Consider the following 23700-nt stretch of genomic DNA (forward strand, 5'->3'; position numbering starts at 1 on the left):
GGCAAGCACAGCGGTCAGACGTCTTCTGTAGTTGATGATGAGGTTTGCACACATGTCAGGAGGAATTTTGGTCCACTCCTCTTTGCAGATCATCTCTAAATCATTAAGAGTTCTGGGCTGTCGCTTGGCAACTCGCAGCTTCAGCTCCCTCCATAAGTTTTCAATGGGATTAAGGTCTGGTGACTGGCTAGGCCACTCCATGACCCTAATGTGCTTCTTCCTGAGCCACTCCTTTGTTGCCTTGGCTGTATGTTTTGGGTCATTGTCGTGCTGGAAGACCCAGCCACGACCCATTTTTAAGGCCCTGGCGGAGGGAAGGAGGTTGTCACTCAGAATTGTACGGTACATGGCCCCATCCATTCTCCCATTGATGCGGTGAAGTAGTCCTGTGCCCTTAGCAGAGAAACACCCCCAAAACATAACATTTCCACCTCCATGCTTGACAGTGGGGACGGTGTTCTTTGGGTCATAGGCAGCATTTCTCTTCCTCCAAACACGGCGAGTTGAGTTCATGCCAAAGAGCTCAATTTTTGTCTCATCTGACCACAGCACCTTCTCCCAATCACTCTCGGCATCATCCAGGTGTTCACTGGCAAACTTCAGACGGGCCGTCACATGTGCCTTCCGGAGCCGGGGGACCTTGCGGGCACTGCAGGATTGCAATCCGTTATGTCGTAATGTGTTACCAATGGTTTTCGTGGTGACAGTGGTCCCAGCTGCCTTGAGATCATTGACAAGTTCCCCCCTTGTAGTTGTAGGCTGATTTCTAACCTTCCTCATGATCAAGGATACCCCACGAGGTGAGATTTTGCGTGGAGCCCCAGATCTTTGTCGATTGACAGTCATTTTGTACTTCTTCCATTTTCTTACTATGGCACCAACAGTTGTCTCCTTCTCGCCCAGCGTCTTACTGATGGTTTTGTAGCCCATTCCAGCCTTGTGCAGGTGTATGATCTTGTCCCTGACATCCTTAGACAGCTCCTTGCTCTTGGCCATTTTGTAGAGGTTAGAGTCTGACTGATTCACTGAGTCTGTGGACAGGTGTCTTTCATACAGGTGACCATTGCCGACAGCTGTCTGTCATGCAGGTAACGAGTTGATTTGGAGCATCTACCTGGTCTGTAGGGGCCAGATCTCTTACTGGTTGGTGGGGGATCAAATACTTATTTCCCTCTGCAGAATGCAAATAAATTCATATACTTTCCACAATGTGATTTTCCGGATTTAATTTGTGATGTGCTATCTCTCACTGTTACCAATAACCTACCCTTCAATTATGGGCTGCTCATGTCTTTGTCAGTGGGCAAACTTACAAAATCAGCAAGGGATCAAATACTTATTTCCACCACTGTACCTATTCCCACTAATACATCAATAACTATCTGCCATAAAACACATCTGAGCAGCTTACCACCCTCATACTGTGGTAAGCAAAACTCTTTTTTTATGGGACCACCTTAAGAATCACAACACTTCCCTCCTGTGATCTGAATCTTTACATGTCCTTTATGATCCAGGATTGTCACCCACTTTCCTTATGCAAAGGCGTCTTTCATGCAGAGAGTGTCTTTCAAGTCCTTAAATCTTTAAATTCATGATTATATCAAAGTCCTTGCACATCTTTTGTTCAGATGGTTAGCAATAGTTAAACCAAAATAGCTTACAGCCAAACACATATATTCAGTTCACCATGCTTCTGACCCAGACTCTACACAGCCTGTGTTTCGCTGCTAAAGCGTCATCAGGTCGGGTTCCTAAACAAACACAGAAATAACAAAGCACGTTGAAGATCCTACAGGTCTCTCTTAAACAACCCACTTTTCTATATAGCCTTTAAAATAGTTTTACTCACTTTTGAATAATTCTCACAGCTTATGGGTACTGCATGGGGAGGCTCAACCCCACACACCTGCATTCACACTCCAGCATTCAAACGCCAGCGCATGCGTGCAGGTACCTGCACTTCTCTCTGATTTAAAGTCCTAAAGCCCCGCCCCCTCTTCTAAACAGCCAACCATTATTATATTATAACTGTTTGGTCTGATATAGGTATCTATTAAACCATTTTGCATGCACTAAATACACATAAAGGGTTCTTTTTACTAAATCGCGCTAGCGATTCCTGCGCTGCCAATGCAACAAAGCCCTTTGATATGACTGACAACATCCATTTGCATGTGGTATATTTCCATTCTATCATATAGGATATGGCAGTGAATCACAGTTGCTGTAAGCTATTTGCGACTCCCTCCTTGCAGCTGGTCCTTAGGACTGCCACTCTATTAGTGCTTCATCAGCCTTTAAAGTTAGTTAATCCATGGACTGTGGTGTGCAAGGGGCAAGCATCATCCATTGGAGGATATTAGGAATGTGCAAAAGCAAAACATTTTACTTTGGTTTGTGGTTTTTCAGATTTTTTTTTTTTTTTTACAAATTTCCAGGTGTCAATTTTTTGATTCAGTTCAGACGTGTTTTGATAAAGACGTTTAAATGTGCATCAACAGTTTTTCACACGTGCATATTGATTGTATGTGTATTAATTTGTAGCTTAATTCTCATTAAACCATTTTGCGTGCACTAAATACATATAAATGGCTCTTTTTACTAAATCACGCTAGCGATTCCTGCGCTGCCAATGCGACAAAGCCCATTTGAACTGAATGGGCTGCGTTGCATTTGCTGCGCCGGAATTCAATAGCATGATTTAGTAAAGGGAGCCATAAATAATGTTGGAACCCTTTTATGAAGTGCATTAAGCACTTAGAGGAAATTCAGTAAATGGCGCCCAAAGTTAGGTGATGGGAAGATCCGACCTAAACTAGTATTCTTCACAGAGCGCCCTTTGTGGAATACTAGTTTAGGGCCAGATTCTATATTTAGCACCTAAAAATATCCACATGGTAAACACTTCCACCTAAGCGTATTCTATAAGCTGTGCCTAGATTTAGGAGCAGGATATAGAATACACTTAGTTGATATTGCAGCGCCTAAAACTATGCACGTCCATTTACACCAACAAAAACAGAATATACTTAGCGAGTTGTGCACATAAATTCTAATCAGTGTCAATTGGTCCGCATTATTGCTTGTTAAGAACTGTTATCAACACTGATTAACTTGTTAAGCCAATTAAGTTACATGCGTAGTTATAGAATTGGCGCAAATTTCAAGGCGCACTATATAGAATCAGGGGGATGGTGTTTATTGATTGATTGATTGATTGATTACCCTGCATTTTCCCAAGAAAGCTCAGGTTCAATGCAGCTTAAATAAAAAAATTAAGAAGAAGGATTACAATACAATTAATATTAATACAAGTATACAACTATTTAAAAAATTCTTTTATAAGGTCAGTTTTCCTATAGGAAACTACGCTAAAAACTAATGTTCTCTACACAGAAGTTTCTATATTCTTACAGTTGCATGCAGTTTTGTTAAGCAAAGAAAAAGCTATTTATGGGTAAATATTTAAAACTGACTCATAGTGTTTAACTAATGTTTATGCATTCCAGTGCAAAGACTTGTATTCTGCCAAGACCATCTCGAAGTCCTTTATAATTGAGTATAATTATTAAAGATGGATTACACAGATTAATTTATTGTTTTTTGTTTCCATTTTTACCTTTAAATTTTCTTTAAATGGTGTCAGGTAAAAATGATAATAAATTATTATACCGACCACCACTCTTTACTTACATCATTCCTGTTATTCCAAAAAATCCCTCCCTGTCAAGAAAAAGAGGTTCCTAATGGTTGTGTTTATAATGGTTTGATTGCAGACTAAGCAGAAGATGAAGTTGTGGCAGTCTGGGACTTTCAGCCAAAGTTCAAGGATTTGCATTCAGATGGCTCCCCCTTCCCCTAGCTCTCATAAATGAATGCATACACCAGATTTCCAGTACATTTGAGCTTTTGCTTACAACATAGATCGGTGTGGGTTTTCCAGGATTCAAACCCACTACCTTGTTTGCTAAAGACTGGAGATTTTCAGTGGAGCTGCATCCCACTTCGAGGATGCATAAGATACAGTGGTAAGCAGAAATGCTGACCTCCTGGAAGAGCCCATTGGACCAGCAACACGTGTGTCTAAATAGTGATCATATATAAGGAGAGTCAGTCAGACACACCCTTGCTGGGACAACGGCATAGGCATTGCTATGGGGTGGCACAGGGTGGCAAGTGCCATCCTCAAAAAATCCCTTGCCACTCCATTTTAATCAGGCAAGTGGTTTGGCATCCTCTCTGAGGTCTGTCATCTTGCCCTCTCCCCCCCCCCCCCCCCCCCACACATTCTGTTAGCTCTCTATTCTCCTCCTTCCCTCCCTCCATAGGTCCCCCAGAATTTGGGCATGTTGTTGGCAGTGTCAGCCATTGAGGCAGGCCACTGCTGACCTGCACCAGAACTATTTTTTATGCCGCATCCCACCTCTGAGAAGGGGGCAGGGGAGAGGGAGAGATACTGGCAATGGAATAGGGGATGCAGGAGAATATGAAGAGAGGGGAAGAAGACACAGGGGGTATAGGGACAAAGAGGGCAGGTGCTGAACATAGGGAAAGGCAATGGACAGGAACAGAGAGGGGAGACGTTAGGACAGATACAGGTGAATTTTTGAAAGAAAAGGGCACCCATCTTCCGACACAAATCGGGAGATGGGCGTCCTCTCAAGGTCGCCCAAATCGGCATAATCGAAAGCCGATTTTGGGTGTCCTCAGCTGTTTTCCATCGTGGGGAAGACAAAAATTCACGGGGGCATGTTGGCACCATACTGAAGGCGGGACTAGGGCATGATTAAGAGATGGGCGTCCTCGGCCGATAATGGAAAAAAGAAGGGTGTCCCTGACAAGCATTTGGCCAACTTTACTTGGTCCATTTTTTTCACGACCAAGCCTCAAAAAGGTTCTCGAACTGACCAGATGATCACCAGAGAGAATCGGGGATGACCTCCCCTTACTCCCCCAGTGGTCACCAACCACTTCCCACCCAAAAAAAAAATTTAAAAACATTTTTTCCTGCCTCTATGCCAGCCTCAGATGTCATACCCAGCTCCATCACAGCAGTATGCAGGTCCCTGGAGCAGATTTTAGTGGGTGCACTGCACTTCAGGCAGGCAGATCCAGGCCCATCCTCCCACCTCTTACACTTGTGGTGGTAAATGTTGAGCCCTCCAACCCCCCCACAAAACGCACTGTACCCACATGTAGGTGCCCCCCTTCACCCCTTAGGCTATGCTAGTGTTGTACAGTTGTGGGGAGTGGGTTTGGGGGCTCAGCACCGAAGGTAAGGGAGCTGTGCACCTGGGAGGAATTTATGAAGTACACTGCAGTGCCCCCTAGGGTGCCCGGTTGGTGTCCTGGCATGTCAGGGGGACCAGTGCACTACAAATACTGGCTCTTCCCACGACCAAATAGCTTGGATTTGGTCATTTTTGAGATGGGCGTCCTTGGTTTTCATTATCGCTGAAAACCGGAGACGACCATCTGAAAAACGACCTAAGGACGACCATCTCTAAGGTCGACCTAAATTTCATGATTTGGGCATCCCCGACCATATTATCGAAACGAAAGATGGATGCCCATCTTGTTTCAATAATACGGGTTTCCCTGCCCCTTCGCAGCGCCGTCCTTAGAGATGAGCGCCCTTAGAGATGGGCGTCCCCGTTCGATTATGCCCCTCGATGTGGAACACTACTGTGAGATGCCTCAGCGCATCTCACGGTAGTGCTGTTTTATCACATAGTTGGCCTACCATGGCTAAGTAAAAGAGCCCCTAAGAAACAAGTGTTATGTGCAGAAGACTACAATATCATTTAAGCCAGTTATTCCAAGCAACATAAGACTTGGTACGGAGTGACATTCGCTTTATACAGGAAACCATCTGAAATGTACCTAGCTAAGCTTTCATAGTTGCACAGCTTGCACCAGCTCAACAGATTTGTCTGATTTTATTTATTACTCATTCAGCTTTTTCTAATCCGGAAAGTCTTATTCAAGTGTATTGTAACTAAACAATAGATTTGAATCAAGCATTCTATGAATTTCTTAAGGTAGTACAGTTCTGCACAGGAAGACTTAAGAGATTTTATTCTGCTCACAATTTTAACCAAGCTATATAAAAAATAATGATTTCCTTATTAAAGGAAGCTGGGGGAGTAGCCTAGTGGTTAGTGGTTAATGCAGTAGACTTTGATCCTGGGGAACTGAGTTTCATTCCCACTGCAGCTCCTTGTGACTCTGGGCAAGTCACTTAACCCTCCATTGCCCCTGGTACAAAATAAGTACCTGAATATATGTGAACCGCTTTGAATGTAGTTGCAAAAACCTCAGAAAGGCGGCATATCAAGTCCCATTTCCCTTTCCCTATTTCAGATTCTAAATGGAATGTTGCTACTATCTAAAATTCTATATGGAATGTTGGCTACTGTTTGAGATTCTGTTGCTACTATTTGAGATTTTACATGGAATGTTGCTATTCCACTAGCAACATTCCATGTAGAAGCGGCCGCGCAGGCTTCTGTTTCTGCGAGTCTGACGTCCTGCACGTACGTGCAGGACGTCAGACTCGCAGAAACAGAAGCCTGCGCGGCCGCGTTGCTGATCTGCAAGGGCAGGCTTCTACATGGAATGTTTCTAGTGGAGGAGTAGCCTAGTGGTTAGTGCAGTGGACTTTGATCCTGGGGAACTGAGTTTGATTCCCACTGCAGCTCCTTGTGACTCAGGGCAAGTCACTTAACCCTCCATTGCCCCTGGTACAAAATAAGTACCTGAATATATGTAAACCACTTTGAATGTAGTTGCAAAAACCTCAGAAAGGCAGTATATCAAGTCCCATTTCCCCTTCCCTTTCCCTTATGATAGCTTAACATAGGTGGTACTTCTGTCATACTCTAGAACTATTTTTCTTTACCTCTTTGCCCTTCTCATAGCAATGATTATTATATCTGTATGAAAGGTAGTATGGACAACACTGGATACAGGGGTATACAGTGGAAATTTGGGGGTTTGTTTCATTTTCTTTTCCCAATTTACTCTGTGAGTTTGTATTTTTCATTCTACAAAGTTCTTCATTTGTGAAATTCCATTTTTCTTATTAATGTAAGTGAGTGCAGCCATACAAGGAACACAGAACCAAATACCCAGAATACCCAAATGTAACTCACCTTGAGCTACTATTGAAAAGGTTTGTGCAAAATCTAAATAAATATATGCATGTAAATTTAAGCATGTGATACATGCCTAAATTTTACCCGCGTTCCAAAAAAAGGGGGCATGGAAATGGGAGGGTCATGGGCAGTTTGGAACAGATCATGGGCATGTTTTTGGGTTGCACACACAATTAAAGAATAAGGGAGTTCTACAAATAAATTTAGGTAGGGGTATTTGCACCACGTTTTCCTTGGTGCAAATGGATGTGCATAAATTTAGGCGCAACCCCCCAGGACTTAAGCGCTAGTCTATAAACGGCTTATAGAATAGGATTTAAGCGGCGTTTTTTTCGGCACCGATGTTTTCTTAGGTGCAATTTATAGAATTCACCCCTAAATGCTGTGCATCCTATTTTATACCTACGGGCCACATGACACTTAGCACATGCTAATGTCCATTAGCGCGTGCTAAGCTTTAGTTAAAGGGCTCCTGAATTATTTCATTTTTCAAATTAATTATGAGGATATGAGCTGAGATTGTATAAGGAGCAGTGGCGTAGGAAGGGAGGGGCGGTCCGCCCCGGGTGCACGCGCTCGGGGGGTGCCGGCCCCGGTGGTTCCCTGCTCCCCATGCCCCGGAACAGGTTACTTCCTGTTTCGGGGCAGAGAGAGCAGGGAACCAGCGGGGCCGACGCAGCTCCGAGTGACGTGCACTCGAGGCTGATCGGCCCTCCCGCAGATAAGAATGCGGTCCGGGGGGGGGGGGGGGTTGCACCGTGCTGCACCCGGGGGGGATGCAGTGGCGACCCGCCCCGGGTGCCATTAGCCCTCACTACGGCACTGATAAGGAGTGGGCACTGTTTAGAGTAGTAATTGAATAGGTTTATGTTATTGATTGCTAATTGTAATTTCTTGGTGTATTATATGTGAACTTAATCTTTCTTTTCTTATATGTTTAAGGAAACAGTATATAGTGAAATGTCAATTAAAATAAAATAAAAAAATTTGTGTACTTTACAGCATTATTCTACATGAGTAGTTAGAAACCTGAAATTGCTTCCTTCTCACCTTCTGTGATACCGTGCTGTGCAATTTTCTTACAAAGATGAGCATTGTAGGGGCTTGGGTTAGATTTTTCCATTAACTGCACAATTGCACAGTATAATCCTTGACATTCTAAGAATATGAGTGGGATTTGATAGGAGGGTGGGATAGGGTGGATTCTAGCCTGACTGAGGGACCCATCTGCTAAGGTGCGTAGGTGCCTACGCGCATCCAACACGCGTCAAATTAGAACTATCACCCGGCTACCACATGTCCCGGGTGGTAATTTTATTTTTGGCACACGTAGCAAACGTGTGGCAGAAAATATATTCTATTTTCTACCGTGTGACGCTAACCGGGCAGTAATTGTCAGTATACGCATGCTGACGTTTACCGCCCGCTTAACATGTGAGACCTTACCGCTAAGTCAGTAGGTGGCGGTAGGGTCTCAGGCCCAAAATGGACACATGCTTGTTTTAATTTTGTCGCACATCCATTTTTGGCCACAAAAAGAGGTCTTTTTTGCAGGCTTGCTGAAAAATGGACCTGCGCGCGTCTAGTACATGCGCCTACACCAGCCAAGGCTATTTTTGGCACGCCTTAGTAAAAGGGCCCCTAAAAGAATTAGCGTGCACTAAATACTAAGAAGTTCATTTTATAACTAATAGGCTTCTTAGCATTTAGCACGCACTAAGCTTTAGTAAAAGGGCCTCTAAGATAATTAATGTACTGTTATATAAGAAAAACTTTGTTTTGGTTGTGTTGTTGTTTGAATGCTGTTGATGTATGCTTTAATAAAGATGGTTTTAACATAAAAAATGTTAGTACTTATTTCTTGTTGGCAGTCAAACAAGGTAAAATTATGTATAATCATACCTGATAATTTTCTTTCCATTAATCATAGCTGATCAATCCATAGACTGGTGGGTTGTGTCCATCTACCAGCAGGTGGAGATAGAGAGCAAACTTTTGCCTCCCTATATGTGGTCATGTGCTGCCGGAAACTCCTCAGTATGTCGATATCAAAGCTCCATCCGCAGGACTCAGCACTTAGAGAATTACACCCACGAAGGGACACTCTGCCCAGCTCACCACCGCCGAAACGGGGGAGGGGAATTAACCCAGCTCATCCCCACACAAGTGGGGGAGGGGAATCCGTCCAGCTCATCCCCGCGGAGCAGGGGAGGGACACCACACCCGCCGATGCGGGGGATCTGGCTTATCCTGCAACCGCAACCGCGGGAGGAGCTGACTGACCCTAACACCGCCGAAGCGGGAGGGGTACAAAGCTGCCCTACAGCCGCACGAAGCGGGAGGGAGTGCCGGCAGAATTTTAAGTCTCAATCCAGCCCCGTAAAACGGAGGGGAGAGGAATGCAGCAGCTCACTGTAACACAAACTCGTCTTAACTCTTGAAGAATCCAAGTGAAAAAACTTGAACACGAAGTCTTTCTGAAGTAACTGAAGACTAAACTTGAACCTGAAATGCAACCAGAATAAAAACAGTACAGATATCTGGGAGGGGCTATGGATTGATCAGCTATGATTAATGGAAAGAAAATTATCAGGTATGATTATACATAATTTTACCTTCCATATCATCAAGCTGATCAATCCATAGACTGGTGGGATGTACCGAAGCAGTACTCACCCAGGGCGGGACATTGAAATCCCTGACCTCAACACTGAAGCTCCAAACCGGGCCTCCGCCCGTGCAGCCACAGTCAAACGGTAATGCTTGGAGAATGTATGAGCCGAAGCCCAAGTTGCCGCCTTGCATATCTCTTCCAAGGAGACGGATCCGGCCTCTGCCATCGAGGCCGCCTGAGCTCTCGTGGAGTGAGCCTTCAGCTGGATAGGCGGCACCTTCCCCGCGGCCACATAAGCCGCTGCAATGGCTTCCTTGACCCATCTTGCCACTGTAGGCTTAGCAGCCTGCAGACCCTTACGAGGACCTGCAAACAGGACAAACAGATGATCCGATATCCAGAAATCATTGGTCACTTCCAAGTATCTGATGATGACTCGTCTCACATCCAGATATTTAAGAGCAGAGTACTCCTCTGGGTAGTCCTCCCTACGAAAGGAAGGGAGACAGAGCTGCTGATTCACATGGAAGCGAGAAACAATCTTGGGCAGGAAGGAAGGCACTGTGCGAATAGTCACTCCTGCCTCAGTGAACTGCAGAAAAGGCTCTCGACATGAGAGCGCCTGGAGCTCGGAAACTCTTCTGGCTGAAGTGATAGCCACCAAAAAGACTGCTTTCAACGTCAGGTCTTTCAGAGATGCCCTCGACAAGGGTTCAAAAGGCGGCTTCTGCAATGCTCTTAGTACCAGATTGAGATTCCACGCAGGCACCACTGAGTGCAGAGGAGGGCGCAGGTGATTAACTCCCTTGAGAAAGCGCACCACATCTGGCTGCGAAGCCAGGGAAGCACCCTTCAGGCGGCCCCTGAAGCAAGCCAGAGCCGCTACCTGGACTTTAAGGGAACTGAGCGACAGGCCTTTCTCCAGACCTTCTTGCAGGAACGCCAACACTGAAGAAATTGGAGCAGTGAAGGGAGAAAGTGAGCCTGCTTCACACCACGCTGCAAAGATACGCCAAACCCTGGCGTAAGCAGTAGAAGTAGAGCGCTTCCTCGCTCTCAGCATAGTGGCGATGACCTTGTCTGAGAAGCCCTTCTTCCTCAGACGCTGCCGCTCAATAGCCAGGCCGTAAGACCAAAGGGGGAGGGATCCTCCATCACCACGGGACCCTGATGTAACAGGCCCTGCTCCACTGGCAGCCGCAGAGGATCGTCGACTGAGAGCCTGATCAAGTCCGCATACCAGGGACGCCTGGGCCAATCCGGACCCACCAGGATTACCCTGCCGGGATGCTTTGCCACCCGGTCTAGCACCCTGCCCAACATGGGCCAGGGCGGGAACACATAGAGAAGCTCTTGTGTCGGCCACTGTTGGAGAAGAGCATCTACTCCCAGGGATCGAGGGTCCCGTCCTCTGCTGAAAAAGCGCGGCACTTGGCAATTGGCCGATGACGCCATCAGATCTAGGCTCGGCTGGCCCCAGCGCTTCGTGATGTCCAAGAACGCCTGAGCAGATAGCTGCCACTCTCCGGGCTCCAAGGTATGGCGACTGAGAAAGTCCGCCTTGACATTCATGACTCCGGCAATGTGGGCCGCTGAAAGCTGCTCCAGGTTCACTTCCGCCCACTGGCAAAGATTCATAGCCTCCTTGGCTAGAGGGGCGCTCTTGGTACCTCCCTGGCGGTTGACATAGGCCACAGCCGTGGCATTGTCCGACAGGACCCGTACAGGCTTCAACACCAGTACCGGGATGAACTCCAAAAGCGCCAACCGAATGGCTCTGAGTTCCAGGAGGTTGATAGACCACTTTGCCTCTGCAGGAGACCAGAAACCCTGCGCTGTCCTTCCCAAGCAGTGGGCTCCCCAGCCCGACAACGAGGCGTCCGTCGTGACGACAATCCACTCTGGGGTCACCAGAGGCATTCCCGCAGACAACTTGTCTGTCTGCATCCACCAGCTCAGCGCCTTGCGCACTGCTGGGTCCAAGGGAAGGCGCACAGCATAATCCTCCGACATCGGAGTCCAGCGCTGCAGCAAAGAGTGTTGAAGCGGTCTCATATGAGCCCTGGCCCAGGGCACAATTTCCATCGTGGCCGTCATAGAGCCCAACAGCTGCACATAGTCCCAAGCCCGAAGGGGAGAGGCTACTAGGAACTGGTCCACCTGAGCCTGAAGTTTGACAATCCGATTGTCTGGCAGGAACACTCTGCCCACTTGGGTGTCGAATCGAACTCCCAGGTACTCCAGGGACTGAGTCGGGCGCAGCTGGCTCTTCTCCCAGTTGATGATCCATCCCAGGGAGCTCAAAAGAGCAACTACCCGGTCCACAGCTTTGCCGCACTCTGCATAAGAGGGGGCTCGGATCAACCAGTCGTCCAGATAAGGATGGACTTGTACCCCTTCCTTTCGTAGGAAGGCCGCGATGACCACCATTACTTTGGAAAAGGTCCGCGGAGCAGTAGCCAACCCGAAAGGGAGGGCTCTGAACTGGAAGTGTCGTCCCAGGACTGCAAAACGCAGAAAGCGTTGATGAGGAGGCCAGATGGGAATATGCAGGTACGCTTCCTTGATGTCCAAGGATGCCAGGAACTCTCCTGCCTTCACTGCCGCTATAACAGAGCGGAGAGTCTCCATGCGAAAGTGCCGCACTTTCAAGGCCCGATTGACCCCTTTGAGGTCGAGGATAGGCCGGACAGAACCTCCTTTCTTTGGTACCACAAAGTAAATGGAGTAACGTCCCTTGCCAAGCTGACTTTCTGGCACCGGAACGACCGCGCCCAGGCGGATCAGATTGTCCAAGGTCTGCTGCACTGCCACAGCTTTGACCGGAGACTTGCAGGGAGAGAGTACAAACCCGTCTTTTAAGGGTCGGCAGAACTCTAGTTTGTAGCCGTCTCTAATGATTTCCAGCACCCACGCGTCTGAAGTTATTGTGGTCCACTCGCCCAGAAACGAGGACAGCCGTCCTCCAATCTGCACTGGGGCGTGGACCAAGACCCCGTCATTGGGTACGAGACCCTGGGGGAGGACCGGAGGGAGCACCTCCGGGACGGCGGTCTCTGCGAAAGGAATGCTGCTTGGGGGAGAAATTCCTCTTGAAGGAAGAGGGGGCAGAGGAACCCGACTTGCCCGGGCGGTACCGACGGGCTTCCTGCAACCGTCCTCTGGAGGTACCGGGACGAGTACTAGCCCGAGCCCTGACCTCTGGTAATTTCTTGCCCTTAGACGTGCCGAGATCGGTCACGATTTTGTCCAGCTCGACCCCAAAAAGCAGCTTGCCTTTAAAAGGCAACCTAGCCAGGCGGGATTTAGAGGCGTGGTCAGCAGACCAATGTTTCAGCCAAAGCCACTGCCGCGCAGAGATTGTCTGAGCCATGCCTTTCGCTGAGGCCCTCAAGACATCATACAGCAAGTCTGCCAAATAGGCTAAGCCCGATTCCAGGGCCGGCCAATCAGCCCTCAAGGAATGATCCGAGGGGGAAGCCCGCTGCACCATAGTCAGGCACGCCCTGGCCACATAGGAGCCGCAAACTGAGGCCTGCAAACTTAAAGCAGCCGCCTCAAAGGACGACCTTAAGGCCGCCTCCAATCTTCTGTCTTGGGCGTCCTTTAGGGCCGTGCCACCTTCCACCGGCAACGCCGTTTTCTTAGTCACCGCAGTGATTAAAGAATCCACGGTAGGCCACAGATAGGCCTCACGTTCACTCACAGCCAAAGGATAGAGGCGGGACATAGCCCTAGCCACTTTAAGGCTCGCTTCTGGGACATCCCATTGAGCCGAAATTAAGGTGTGCATGGCATCATGCACGTGGAAGGTTCTAGGCGGGCGCTTCGTCCCCAGCATAATGGCAGAGCCAACAGGGGCTGAGGGAGAGACGTCCTCCGGAGAGGAAATCTTCAAAGTGTCCATGGCCTGTAACAACAGGTTGGGCAAATCCTCTGGGCTAAAAAGCCGTGCTGCAGAGGGGTCATCCGCTCCATCCGAGCGGGGATCCGTCTCCTCCAAGGAATCCGCAAAGGACCGTTGGGAGACCTCAGACACGCTGCCCTCATCTACATCGGAGGAGACAAATTCCTCCAAGGCCTGGGAATCAACCCGAGGGCGTTTACCTCTGGGAACCTCAACCTCTTTACCAGACGAGGGAGCAGGGGCAGCGTTGTGCATGAGGAAGGCCTGATGCAGCAGCAAAACAAACTCGGGGGAGAAACCCCCCAGACTGTGCACTTCCGCAGCCTGGGCAACAGCCCTAGACGCACCCTCAACCGGCGCTCGCAATAGCGGGGGAGAGACATGCTGCGCATCCAAAATGGCGTCCGGCGCGAAACTCCGCGAAGGAGCCGCGCGGGAAGAACGGCTCTTAACTTTAGCCGCTTCTGTGCCGTCGCCCAAATTAAGGGCGTTCATGGCATTAATGTCTCCAACCTCAAGGGCGGCCCAAGAAGAAGCCGTCCGAGCCGCATGGCCGGCCAAGATGGCGGAGGCGAGGAGCGGGGGATGGGAGTTTATGGCGGGAAAAACCGCCACGCCGGAGGAAGGACCGGGACATTCATCGGTCCCGAAACTGTCACCCAACAAGGGCGAATCAGGCTTGAAGACCCCCGCATCCCCTCTAGAAGCGCTCAAGCGACCCAGGGAGCGACCCTTTGCGCCCTCGCCCTCCGACGCCATATGCCACGAGGAGAAGAATCGGGGAACCCCCTGCCCGCTATAAAAAGGTAAAAATTACCTGCTGTCCGCTCCGAGTTGTAGCGACCTGGTGTCCCAGTGAGTAGCTGCAATAGACGCTTAAATAAACGTCGAAATAAACGCCTTTAAGGACGTTCAAAATTTTTTTTTTGTTTTTTTTTTTTTAACGGAGCCAGCGGGAGGGGGGAGAAAAGGAGGGACCTGGCACCACCAGGTTTGCACTTGCTCAAAAGAGCCCTCAACCCCAGGCACTCAACAAAACCTAAAAATTAGGCTTGGAGGCCTAGCCAGAGCTGCTGCTGTGTGTGACCACCACCTGCTGAGATAGAGAACATACTGGAGAGTTTCCGGCAGCACATGACCACATATAGGGAGGCAAAAGTTTGCTCTCTATCTCCACCTGCTGGTAGATGGACACAACCCACCAGTCTATGGATTGATCAGCTTGATGATATGGAATTGTATATTGCTCTCGTGGCTGCTCTTGAAGTAGAAAGAAGAAGAGGATAAAGAGGAATGGAGTTCCCTCAGTCCTAGCAGGCCCGAAAAGGGTTGAGAGAAATTCTGCCATCCTTACTACTGTTATAATTTCATTCCCTCTGACCTGGAGAAGGAAAAGTGTGTGATTTTTAAATAGTTTATCTAGTAAAAATGTGTTTTTCTGTATTAAAAATCTGTACTAGCTCAAAAGTGAAACGTGTGTGAAGATATGAGTGGATACATGTAAGATGAGGTGATCTGTATGTGGTATGAACAAGACCTGTAAGTGATGTACATGAATATTTCATTAAGTCTTGCTGGAGGGATTGTTAATAGTGATATGTAGTGTTTTAAATAATCCATTATGGGCTAGATTCTATATATGTCACCTAAAAAAAATCAGTGCCGATTGAAAACACGCTTAGGTGTATTCTGTAAACCGTGCCTAAAGTTAGGTATGATTTATAGAATATGCATAATACCGTCCACGCACGGTTTATTGAATGCACATAATGGCCATGAATGCAACAAAAATCTAGCTGCAACCTGGTGTAAATGCCCATGCCTAAATTTTAGGCACAGAGGGACCCTTTTACTAAGCCGCGTACGCGCGTCCTACGTACATCAATTTTGAACTACCACCCAGCTTCCTCATGGCCAGGGCAGTAATTTCATTTTTTACATGCATCCGCTACATTCACTGGAAAATTTTCCGGCACGCAGCAGTAACCGGGCAGTAATCGGCATTGTATGCACACTGACGATTACCGCCCAGTTAACGCATGAGACCTTACCAGTAAGTCAGTGGGTGGCGGTAAGGTCTCAGGCCCAAAATGGACACGCACCAGTTTTCATTTTGCCACATGTCCATTTCCAGCCCAAAGAAAAAAAGGCCTTCAGCAGCGCAGGCCATTTTTCAGTGCACCTTAGCAAAAGGATCCCAGAAAGGGTTATTCTGTAATAACTAGTAAAACATGCCCATTTCTCACACAAATGAAATGGCCGCAAGCAAGGTTATCCTCCGAGTTCCAGCTTGGCCCCTCACTCCCCCCCTCTCATCCGAGTTCCAGGCCCCCTCCCTCTCCTCTGAGTTCCAGGCTCCCCTCTCCTCCGAGTTCCAGGCCTCCCTCTCTCTCGTCCGAGTTCCAGGCCCCCTTCCGTCCCTCTCCTCCGAGTTCCAGGCCACCGCCCTCCCTCCCTCCCTGTCCTCCAAGTTCCAGGATCCCTCTCCTCCTCCCCCCTCTCCTCCGAGTTCCAGGGCCCCCTCTCTGAGTTCAAGGCCTCCCCTCTCCGAGTTCCAGGCCTCTCCCTCCTAGTTCCTGGCCCCCCTCTTCCCCCTCTCATCTGAGTTCCATGCCCCCTCTCTCTCTTCTCCCGAGTTCCAGGCCCCCTCTCCTCCGAGTTTCATGCTATCGCCCTCCCTCCCTCTCTAAGTTCCATGCCCCCTCCCTCCCTCCCTCTCCTCCCCTCCAAGTTCCATGCCCCCTCCCCTCCGCGTTCCATGCCCCCTCCCTCCCAGTTTCTAGAAACGCCGTGCCTGCTTGCCTTTCACTGCTGCCGGTGGACCCCGAGGTAAGAACTTTTAAATTCAGGCCGGCACTCAGGAACGCGAGGGGCAGGCGGAGGACTGGGAGAAGAGGGCGGGCAACGCAGGTTGGGCTGCCACTCGGAGGGGGGAGAGAGAGAGGGAGGGAGGGAGGCACGGGGTCTGGAACTCGGAGGGGAGGAGAGGGAGGGAGGGGGGCGGGCCTGGAACTCGGAGGACGGGGGGGGGGGGAGGGAGGGGGCGATTCTCCCGCGATTGTGTCCTCACCTCCAACATTCTGTGGCTGGCTGGTGTTGGTTTCCCTTCCCTCTCATTGATCTGCCCTCTGACGGATCAATAGGAATTGTGTTAAGAAACCCAGGTATCCAGACGTAGAACGTTGGAGGTGCAAATTATTATATAGGATGTGCGTAAATTTTAGGAATGCCCATGACCCATCCATGCTTCTCCCATGGCCACACCCCCTTTTGAGATCCACGCTTTACAATTTATGCACATTGCCTTATAGAATATGCTTAGTGAGCTATGTGTGTAAATCCAATTAGTATTGATAACTGCTTGTTAACATCCAGTTATCTGTGCTGATTGGCTCATTACTCAATTAAGTTATGCTATGTGTGTCGATTTGTGCACTTAACTCTAGGCACCACATATAGAATCCAGGGGTATAAGTGTTATATGCTAGTTACTACTACTGTCAGGTTATACTGTTTGTGTGTTGTGGCATTCCTCTAGCCCTGGGAATCCATAGTGCCATTGACATGTTGGCTGGTAGAGAATGTAAAAATTGTATGCATGAAAAAGAATTTAAATATACAAAGAAAGCAATCCATATTTGTGTTAAACATAGCACCTGAAGCTGTAGTAAAGGTTTGAATGGAAAGTTAATCGGGAAATTAGAATATGCCAAAAAGGTTTTATCCCTCCCAGTAGAAAAAGTGGTTGGGTCCTTTCAGTGCTCCTTTTGAAGGGAGAAGTGTAAGCAATATTTAAAAATAACAGCTTGCTAAAACGATTAATATACTAGCTTTTCTGTTTTCTGAACTTGTGAAACAGTTTTAAACATTTCAGAACTGCTTGCATAGAATGTATTAGAAGTTTCAAGGGTGTGGCTGCTCTCTTAGCTGAACACAGGAATGAATAGTATGTCTGTAGACAGGCAGAGGGTAACACCGGTGATGTATGTGTTTGGGTGAACTGGTGCTTATTGGGAAGAGTGGAAGGATGTAAGTGAATCATCTGAGGAGATGCCGTCTCCTGCATGCTTAGAATACCTTTATTATCAGGCCATGTAAAATATTTAATTTTTTGATACATATCAGTTTTTTAACAGAGGGCTATTTTGGATTTTTCAGATAGTTTGCTCTTCAGAGGTCAAAATGAACTTGAATAAATCAAACTCTGCAGAGAGTAATTTTGGTATCTATTTTAGAAGCACTTCACATTTTAGATGCGCATAAACCAGCATTTAAATATGTATATTTCAGGCACATCTGAAAAGCTGGGACAGCAGAAATGGTCTATACATGCTTTAAGGGAGGACTAGGGTAGGGCGATAAGATACCTGTGCGTTCTCTATTTCAGAAAAGGAATGTACCACATTTATGTCCGCCAACATGAACGTCAAGATTAACACCTGCTTGCAGGGACTTCAGGGTTGTAGAAAGCTACTCATTTTTTCAGTGCTGTATTGTAGGGAGTTAGGGTGCTCACTCCCTTAATTCCCCAGTGTTTTCCTTGTCCTTCCCCTCCCCCAAAAGTGATACTGGCAAGGGATATCAGGCTGTGTGATACCTTCAAAAAAACTACATACATGTTTCAAAATTGCTGTCATAAATCTGTATGTTCCATCACATGCACATCTATGTTGCTGTGTTAACCTCATTGACATTTTCAACATGTATGATTATGAAACAAGCACTTACACATTCCTCAATGTATTTTAGAATGGGCTCTACATGAACATCTTAATCTTGATGTGTACATCCTTTCTGAAATTGGTCTCTTATAAAATTAGGTCATGCCTAAAAGTATGGTTTACTACCATTGGTAAGTCTGATTTCTTAGGCCAGACTAGGAATGGAAGATCAACTTCATGGTGACTTTGCTCATTGCAAGACTATCTGTACTTCAGTAAGCAGGTGAAAGCTTGGCTCTTCTCCCAAGCCTTTAATGGAAGAAGCAATTAACTTGCTGGCCGAACATATTCAAGGGCTAACACCGACTGTTCATTCTGTAGCAGGATTTTCTTATTTACTCCTACCCTAGCTGAGATTATATTCATGCAGCTTTCTGGCATCACTTGAAACTTTCTTTAAATTAGTCCCCTTATTTTGTAATTGCTGTTACACTCTCTTATCATTATCTAAATGTGCCATCTTTGCTTATACCTTATAATGTCTATTCAAATGTTTTATTGTGCATTGTGTTGACATTGTTAATGTAGCATACAATGTATTGTTATTTGAATATTTGCACTGCTATAATTGACTTGCCTATGTTTAGCTTATTCTTTCTGTACACTACCTTGGATGAATTAATTTTTTTTCAAAAGGCAGTATAAATAAAGCTTGATCATTTAATTTTCTTTGCAGTGTCCATTCTGTTAAAAGATAATTTGCAAAAAGACAAACTTTTCCTACAAGTTCTCTGCTTATGTTTGTGCTGCTTATAATGTCAAACTAACAATATCAAGTTGGACTCAACCACTGAATTAGAAATAAGTATGACTTCAATACAAAACGTGGCTGTAAATAGCGTGGCTATTATTACCTTATTTCTGATGGAGGAAAAGCCTCTGTATCCCCAATCCAGGAAACTATTACTTCTGTTTTTTTTCAGGATAGAATCTTCATCGGCTCAAAAACCTCCTTAGGTGCAACTACACTCCAAATTTATCTATTGCATTTTTTATGTAAAGTGTTTTGCACTTATCTTAATTTTGGTCAGGGGAATTCTCAAAACTGAGGTGCAGTGTTATAGATTAGCGCTAAGAGACCTTTAGAATTGCAACTTGGCGTGGATCTTCCCGGCACCATAGATCAAACCGTTGCTGCTAACCACCTTGCAAGCAAAACTACTTTCCTCTTACCGAAAAATCTGAGTGCTCTTGGGACAATTCAAAAATAGAAAATCAACAACCTAGATTTACCTCTCAATGACTTTAATCACTTCCCCTTCACACGGTGTTTCAGCATTTCTTGTTTCATCTTTTCTTCGTCATTCAGAGTAATTCTGTCATTGTCTTTTTCTTTCTCAGCTCCCCAGCTCCAACTGTCCTCTATCTGTGTAGGTCATTCGTTTAATGTACCTGGTGGTTGCAGAACTCCATCAACCCTACTGTCAGAGCCACACTCATCAAAGCCCTTTGGTCATTGGGCATATTCCTCCTTCTGTTGCTATCAAGCTCCTGGCTTTATTTGCTCTGAGGATGTATTTCGAATCCATGAATTTACCTTGTATTTTCCCTCTCTGCCTTTCAAACTGGGATGAGTAGTTCTCAACTCTATCACCACGCCTATATACCTTAATAAAATAAGTTCCCAGAATGTGTGCAGATTCACAAATTTATACCCACAGAGGCAGGTATAGATGTGTACATGAGGGAGAAGTGGCCTAATGGTTAGTGCAGTGGGCTTTGATCTTGGCAACCTGGGTTCAATTCCCACTGCAGCTCCTTGTGACCCTTGGGCAAGCGACTTAACCCTACATTGCCCCAGGTACAAAAGCTTAGATTGTGAGCCCTCTAGGGACAGAGAAAGTACTTGCATATAATGTGTACAGTGCTGCATGCGTCTAGTAGCACTATAGAAATGATTAGTAGTAGCATGAACTGTGTTTATGTATGTACTTGTTTTATAAAATATGCATGTTCATCACAACTACACTCCAACTCAGTCCTCAAGAATGCCTGCACACAGCATGCATATAAATACTTCTCATTGTATACTGAGCTAGACTACCTTACTGTTTAGTACTGCATTCATATACATCTTATGAGAACAGTACTGTACTTTGCATATCTATACATTAGTAACATTATTTTGGTGCATTCATTGTTTATTTGCATTTGGTCACTAATTTCTAGCTGTTTATTACAAATAAGCTAACAAGGAACTTACTGTAGTCAGTTGAAACCAAGGGTGCTGCACTGATTTTGGTTCAATGCAAACACAAAGAATCTTTTTGTGGAATGGATAACAATGAATGGTAAAAAGATGAGATTTCCAGTGGTGGAGAGGAAGAAAGAGACTGTAGAGTGCTTGCCTTCTGAACCCAAGATGGAGATGTTTTTCCTTGAGGGAAAGGTGCAAAGAAATGTTACCTATAAGGACTATGGTCTCTGGAAATGACTAGTAGGGCCAGGCAGATCTCAAGGAGACCCAGTGGGAATGAGTCACACGCATCATTTAACCTATAAGATTACATGAACCTAGCAAGAAGTAGCTGCTTGCTTTAGACTACAAGCTGTCAGTACAATGCAAAACATGCACACACAAGCTGCAAGGCAGAACAGTAATATCACGTAACTAATCATTCCATGATTGTTGTATTGGTTTATTTTATCAGATACTAGTAAAAAAGGCCCGTTTCTGGCTGAAATGAAACGGGCGCTAGCAAGGTTTTGCGCGGAGTGTGTATGTTTGAGAGAGTGTCTGTGAGAGTGACTGTGTGAGAGTGAGAATGTGCAAGTGTGTGTGTGTGACAGAGAGTGGGTATGAGTGTGTCTGTGAGAGAGCGTGTGTGTATGTGAGAATGAGTGTGTGCGAGTGCGTATGTGAGACAGTGAGTGTCCTTCCCTGTCTCCCCTGTCAGGTGTCAGGACTGGGGGGACTGTGGACAGTCATGAAGGCAGCCCCTACCAAAATAATGAAAGCAAGGCCATTTGTATAATAATCACTGCATTCCAGAGAACAAAATGGAGCAAGTTCCCACATGCTATCTTTTGCTTTCTGTATTCAGTAGCTGACAGGCTTGCTAGACTTACCTAAGTGGCTGCAGCTGCAATACACTGAAAAGAAAGCAAGGAAACCTATGAGACGTAGATACGGCCGTCCCCTTGGCCTCTGACGCTCCTCCCTTCTTCTATTTGACTTCCCTCTGATAGGTTCGTCATTCGATGTGATGCTCCTCCCTTTTCCTGTTTCAGTTCCCTTTGATAGGTCAGAGCGGTGCAGCTGTGACACTCCTCCCTTCTCTGATAGGTCAGGGCGGGGCAGAGATGTAGTGTGCTTAAAAATGGTTACAGAGCTTCGAACATACGAACTGTTGAAGCCTCAGAGTGTGCTTTAGAACGTTGAGGGTGCTTTTTATGTGCAGATGGGGCGTGGCCTACGGCCCAGATGGGCGTGGCTGAGACTGAGGGTGAGTAGTCCAAATAGCCTAGCCTACCAGGAGGACAGGAGTTCAGGACAGATGGAGTGAGCTTCAGAACGTCTGAGGGGGGATTTTATTTATATAGATAATCTCAATGGTTTAACATAGTTGTGAATAATTAGTCTGGCAGTTTACCTGAATATGTAGCTTGAGCCTTAGACTTCTATAAGCAATACATTTCAATAAATTAACACAACTTCGCAGGATTCTATAAAATGGATACGATCTTTAGTACTGGGTTGGTGTAAGTGGAATTGCTAATCTTTCCAATGTTCTTTTAAGAAGCTGCTGTGAAGAAGAAAAAAAAAACAACTTAAAAATCAGACCCGATGTTGAAAAGACATTTAATGATCTCCTTGGTATTTTTTCCTATATGTCTCTCTGATGTAGGAGTACACAATCCCCAGCATGAGAAGATTGTTTCTGTGTCTGCTAATGGAAGCATTCACAGTCCCAAGTTCCCCCACACCTATCCACGGAATACAGTCTTGGTATGGAGATTGGTAGCGGCAGAAGAAAATGTGCGGATACAGCTTATATTTGATGAAAAGTTTGGACTTGAAGACGCAGAAGATGGCATATGCAAGTAAGGTTTTCCTTTGCTTAGTTGATGTAAAGTTGAAATAAGTTGCAAACAGCTGGGTTACCCTGGGAATCTATTGTTTTATAGTTTCCCTGAAGTATGTGACATGCCAGTCTAGATGTTGAGATGTTTTATGCCCATACCTTAGTGGTTTAGTTTTCATACAGCTGTTGATTGTAGAATTGAAGTTCTTGGTTTTCCTTATTGCAGGGCAGAGGAACTAAGGTCAGATATATGGACGTATGAGGGTAATATTAAAAAGCATTTCCACAATTAAGACAGCAGTAATCCTTTTTTAAAATTGCCCAGACTATATGCATATAAATTAAATGAAGGCGTTCTCAGGGAAGGGATGGGGGAGGAATTTATGTTTATGTGTATACTTTATAGAGTATATCCATTGAATAATCTGAAAGATTTGTATGTACTAATTATAAGGTTTAACTATGTGCATGTGTGTGTTTGTCTGTACTTTCTTCTAGAAAATTGGTGTAACTTATGTGCATAGAGACAAGAAGTGGAACCAGCCAAGAAGATGTGTGAAACGACAACATTTATTGAAAGATGACCCGATGCAGCCGTGTTTCAGCGAAGTGTGCTATATCAGGTGTCCAACATCTAAAGAGAGTGATGTATTTGGTTGTCACTTCTCTTGATCGATAAAACCAATTTTTGACAGTTTAGCAGCATCTTGCATAGAAAATACGTTGCATGGCAAACTCTCTTTAAATATTGAACCTTTGACGCAGGCACACTTCACTGAAACATGGCTGTGTTGGGTCATGTTTTAATAAACTGTTATGGTTTCATAATCATCCTCATGACTTGATCCGGTTCTTGTCTCACTGGTTTGGTACTGCAGAATTTTCTCCTTCTCTTTTGTCCTCTCTAGTAATTTATGTGCATACCTGCTGCACACATTAGTTGGCCTATTGTAGTGTTTCCCAACTCCAGTCTTCGAGTACTCCTTGCCAGTCAGGTTTTCAGGATACACAATTAATATTCATGAACTTGATTTGCATGCACTGCCTCCATTATATGCAAATCTCTTTCATGCATATTCATATGTGGATATCCTGAAAACCTGACTGGCAAGGGGTACTCCAGGACCGGACTTGGGAAACAATGGCCTATTGTAAAATTTCACTCATAGCCCTTTAAAGGGAAGAACAGCTATATTTTGGATTATAAAGGTGTACCAAATGGATTGCTTTTGTCAGTACTTCATTTTTTGGTATTGTCTTGATGCTTTAAAAA

At 46.0% G+C, this 23700-nt stretch overlaps 1 protein-coding gene across 1 annotated transcript in view; it reads left to right on the top strand.

Annotated features, from left to right (window-relative positions):
• Window positions 1-23700, top strand: part of PDGFC (platelet derived growth factor C) — a 412230-nt gene that overhangs the window by 242369 nt on the left and 146161 nt on the right. The window contains exon 2 of the mRNA XM_030191608.1: window positions 22251-22446. Coding sequence (XP_030047468.1) covers window positions 22251-22446 — 196 coding nt within the window. The remainder of the gene's footprint in view (window positions 1-22250; window positions 22447-23700) is intronic.

Source organism: Microcaecilia unicolor, chromosome 2 (assembly GCF_901765095.1).
Source record: "Microcaecilia unicolor chromosome 2, aMicUni1.1, whole genome shotgun sequence".
NCBI classification, from domain to species: Eukaryota; Metazoa; Chordata; class Amphibia; order Gymnophiona; family Siphonopidae; genus Microcaecilia; species Microcaecilia unicolor.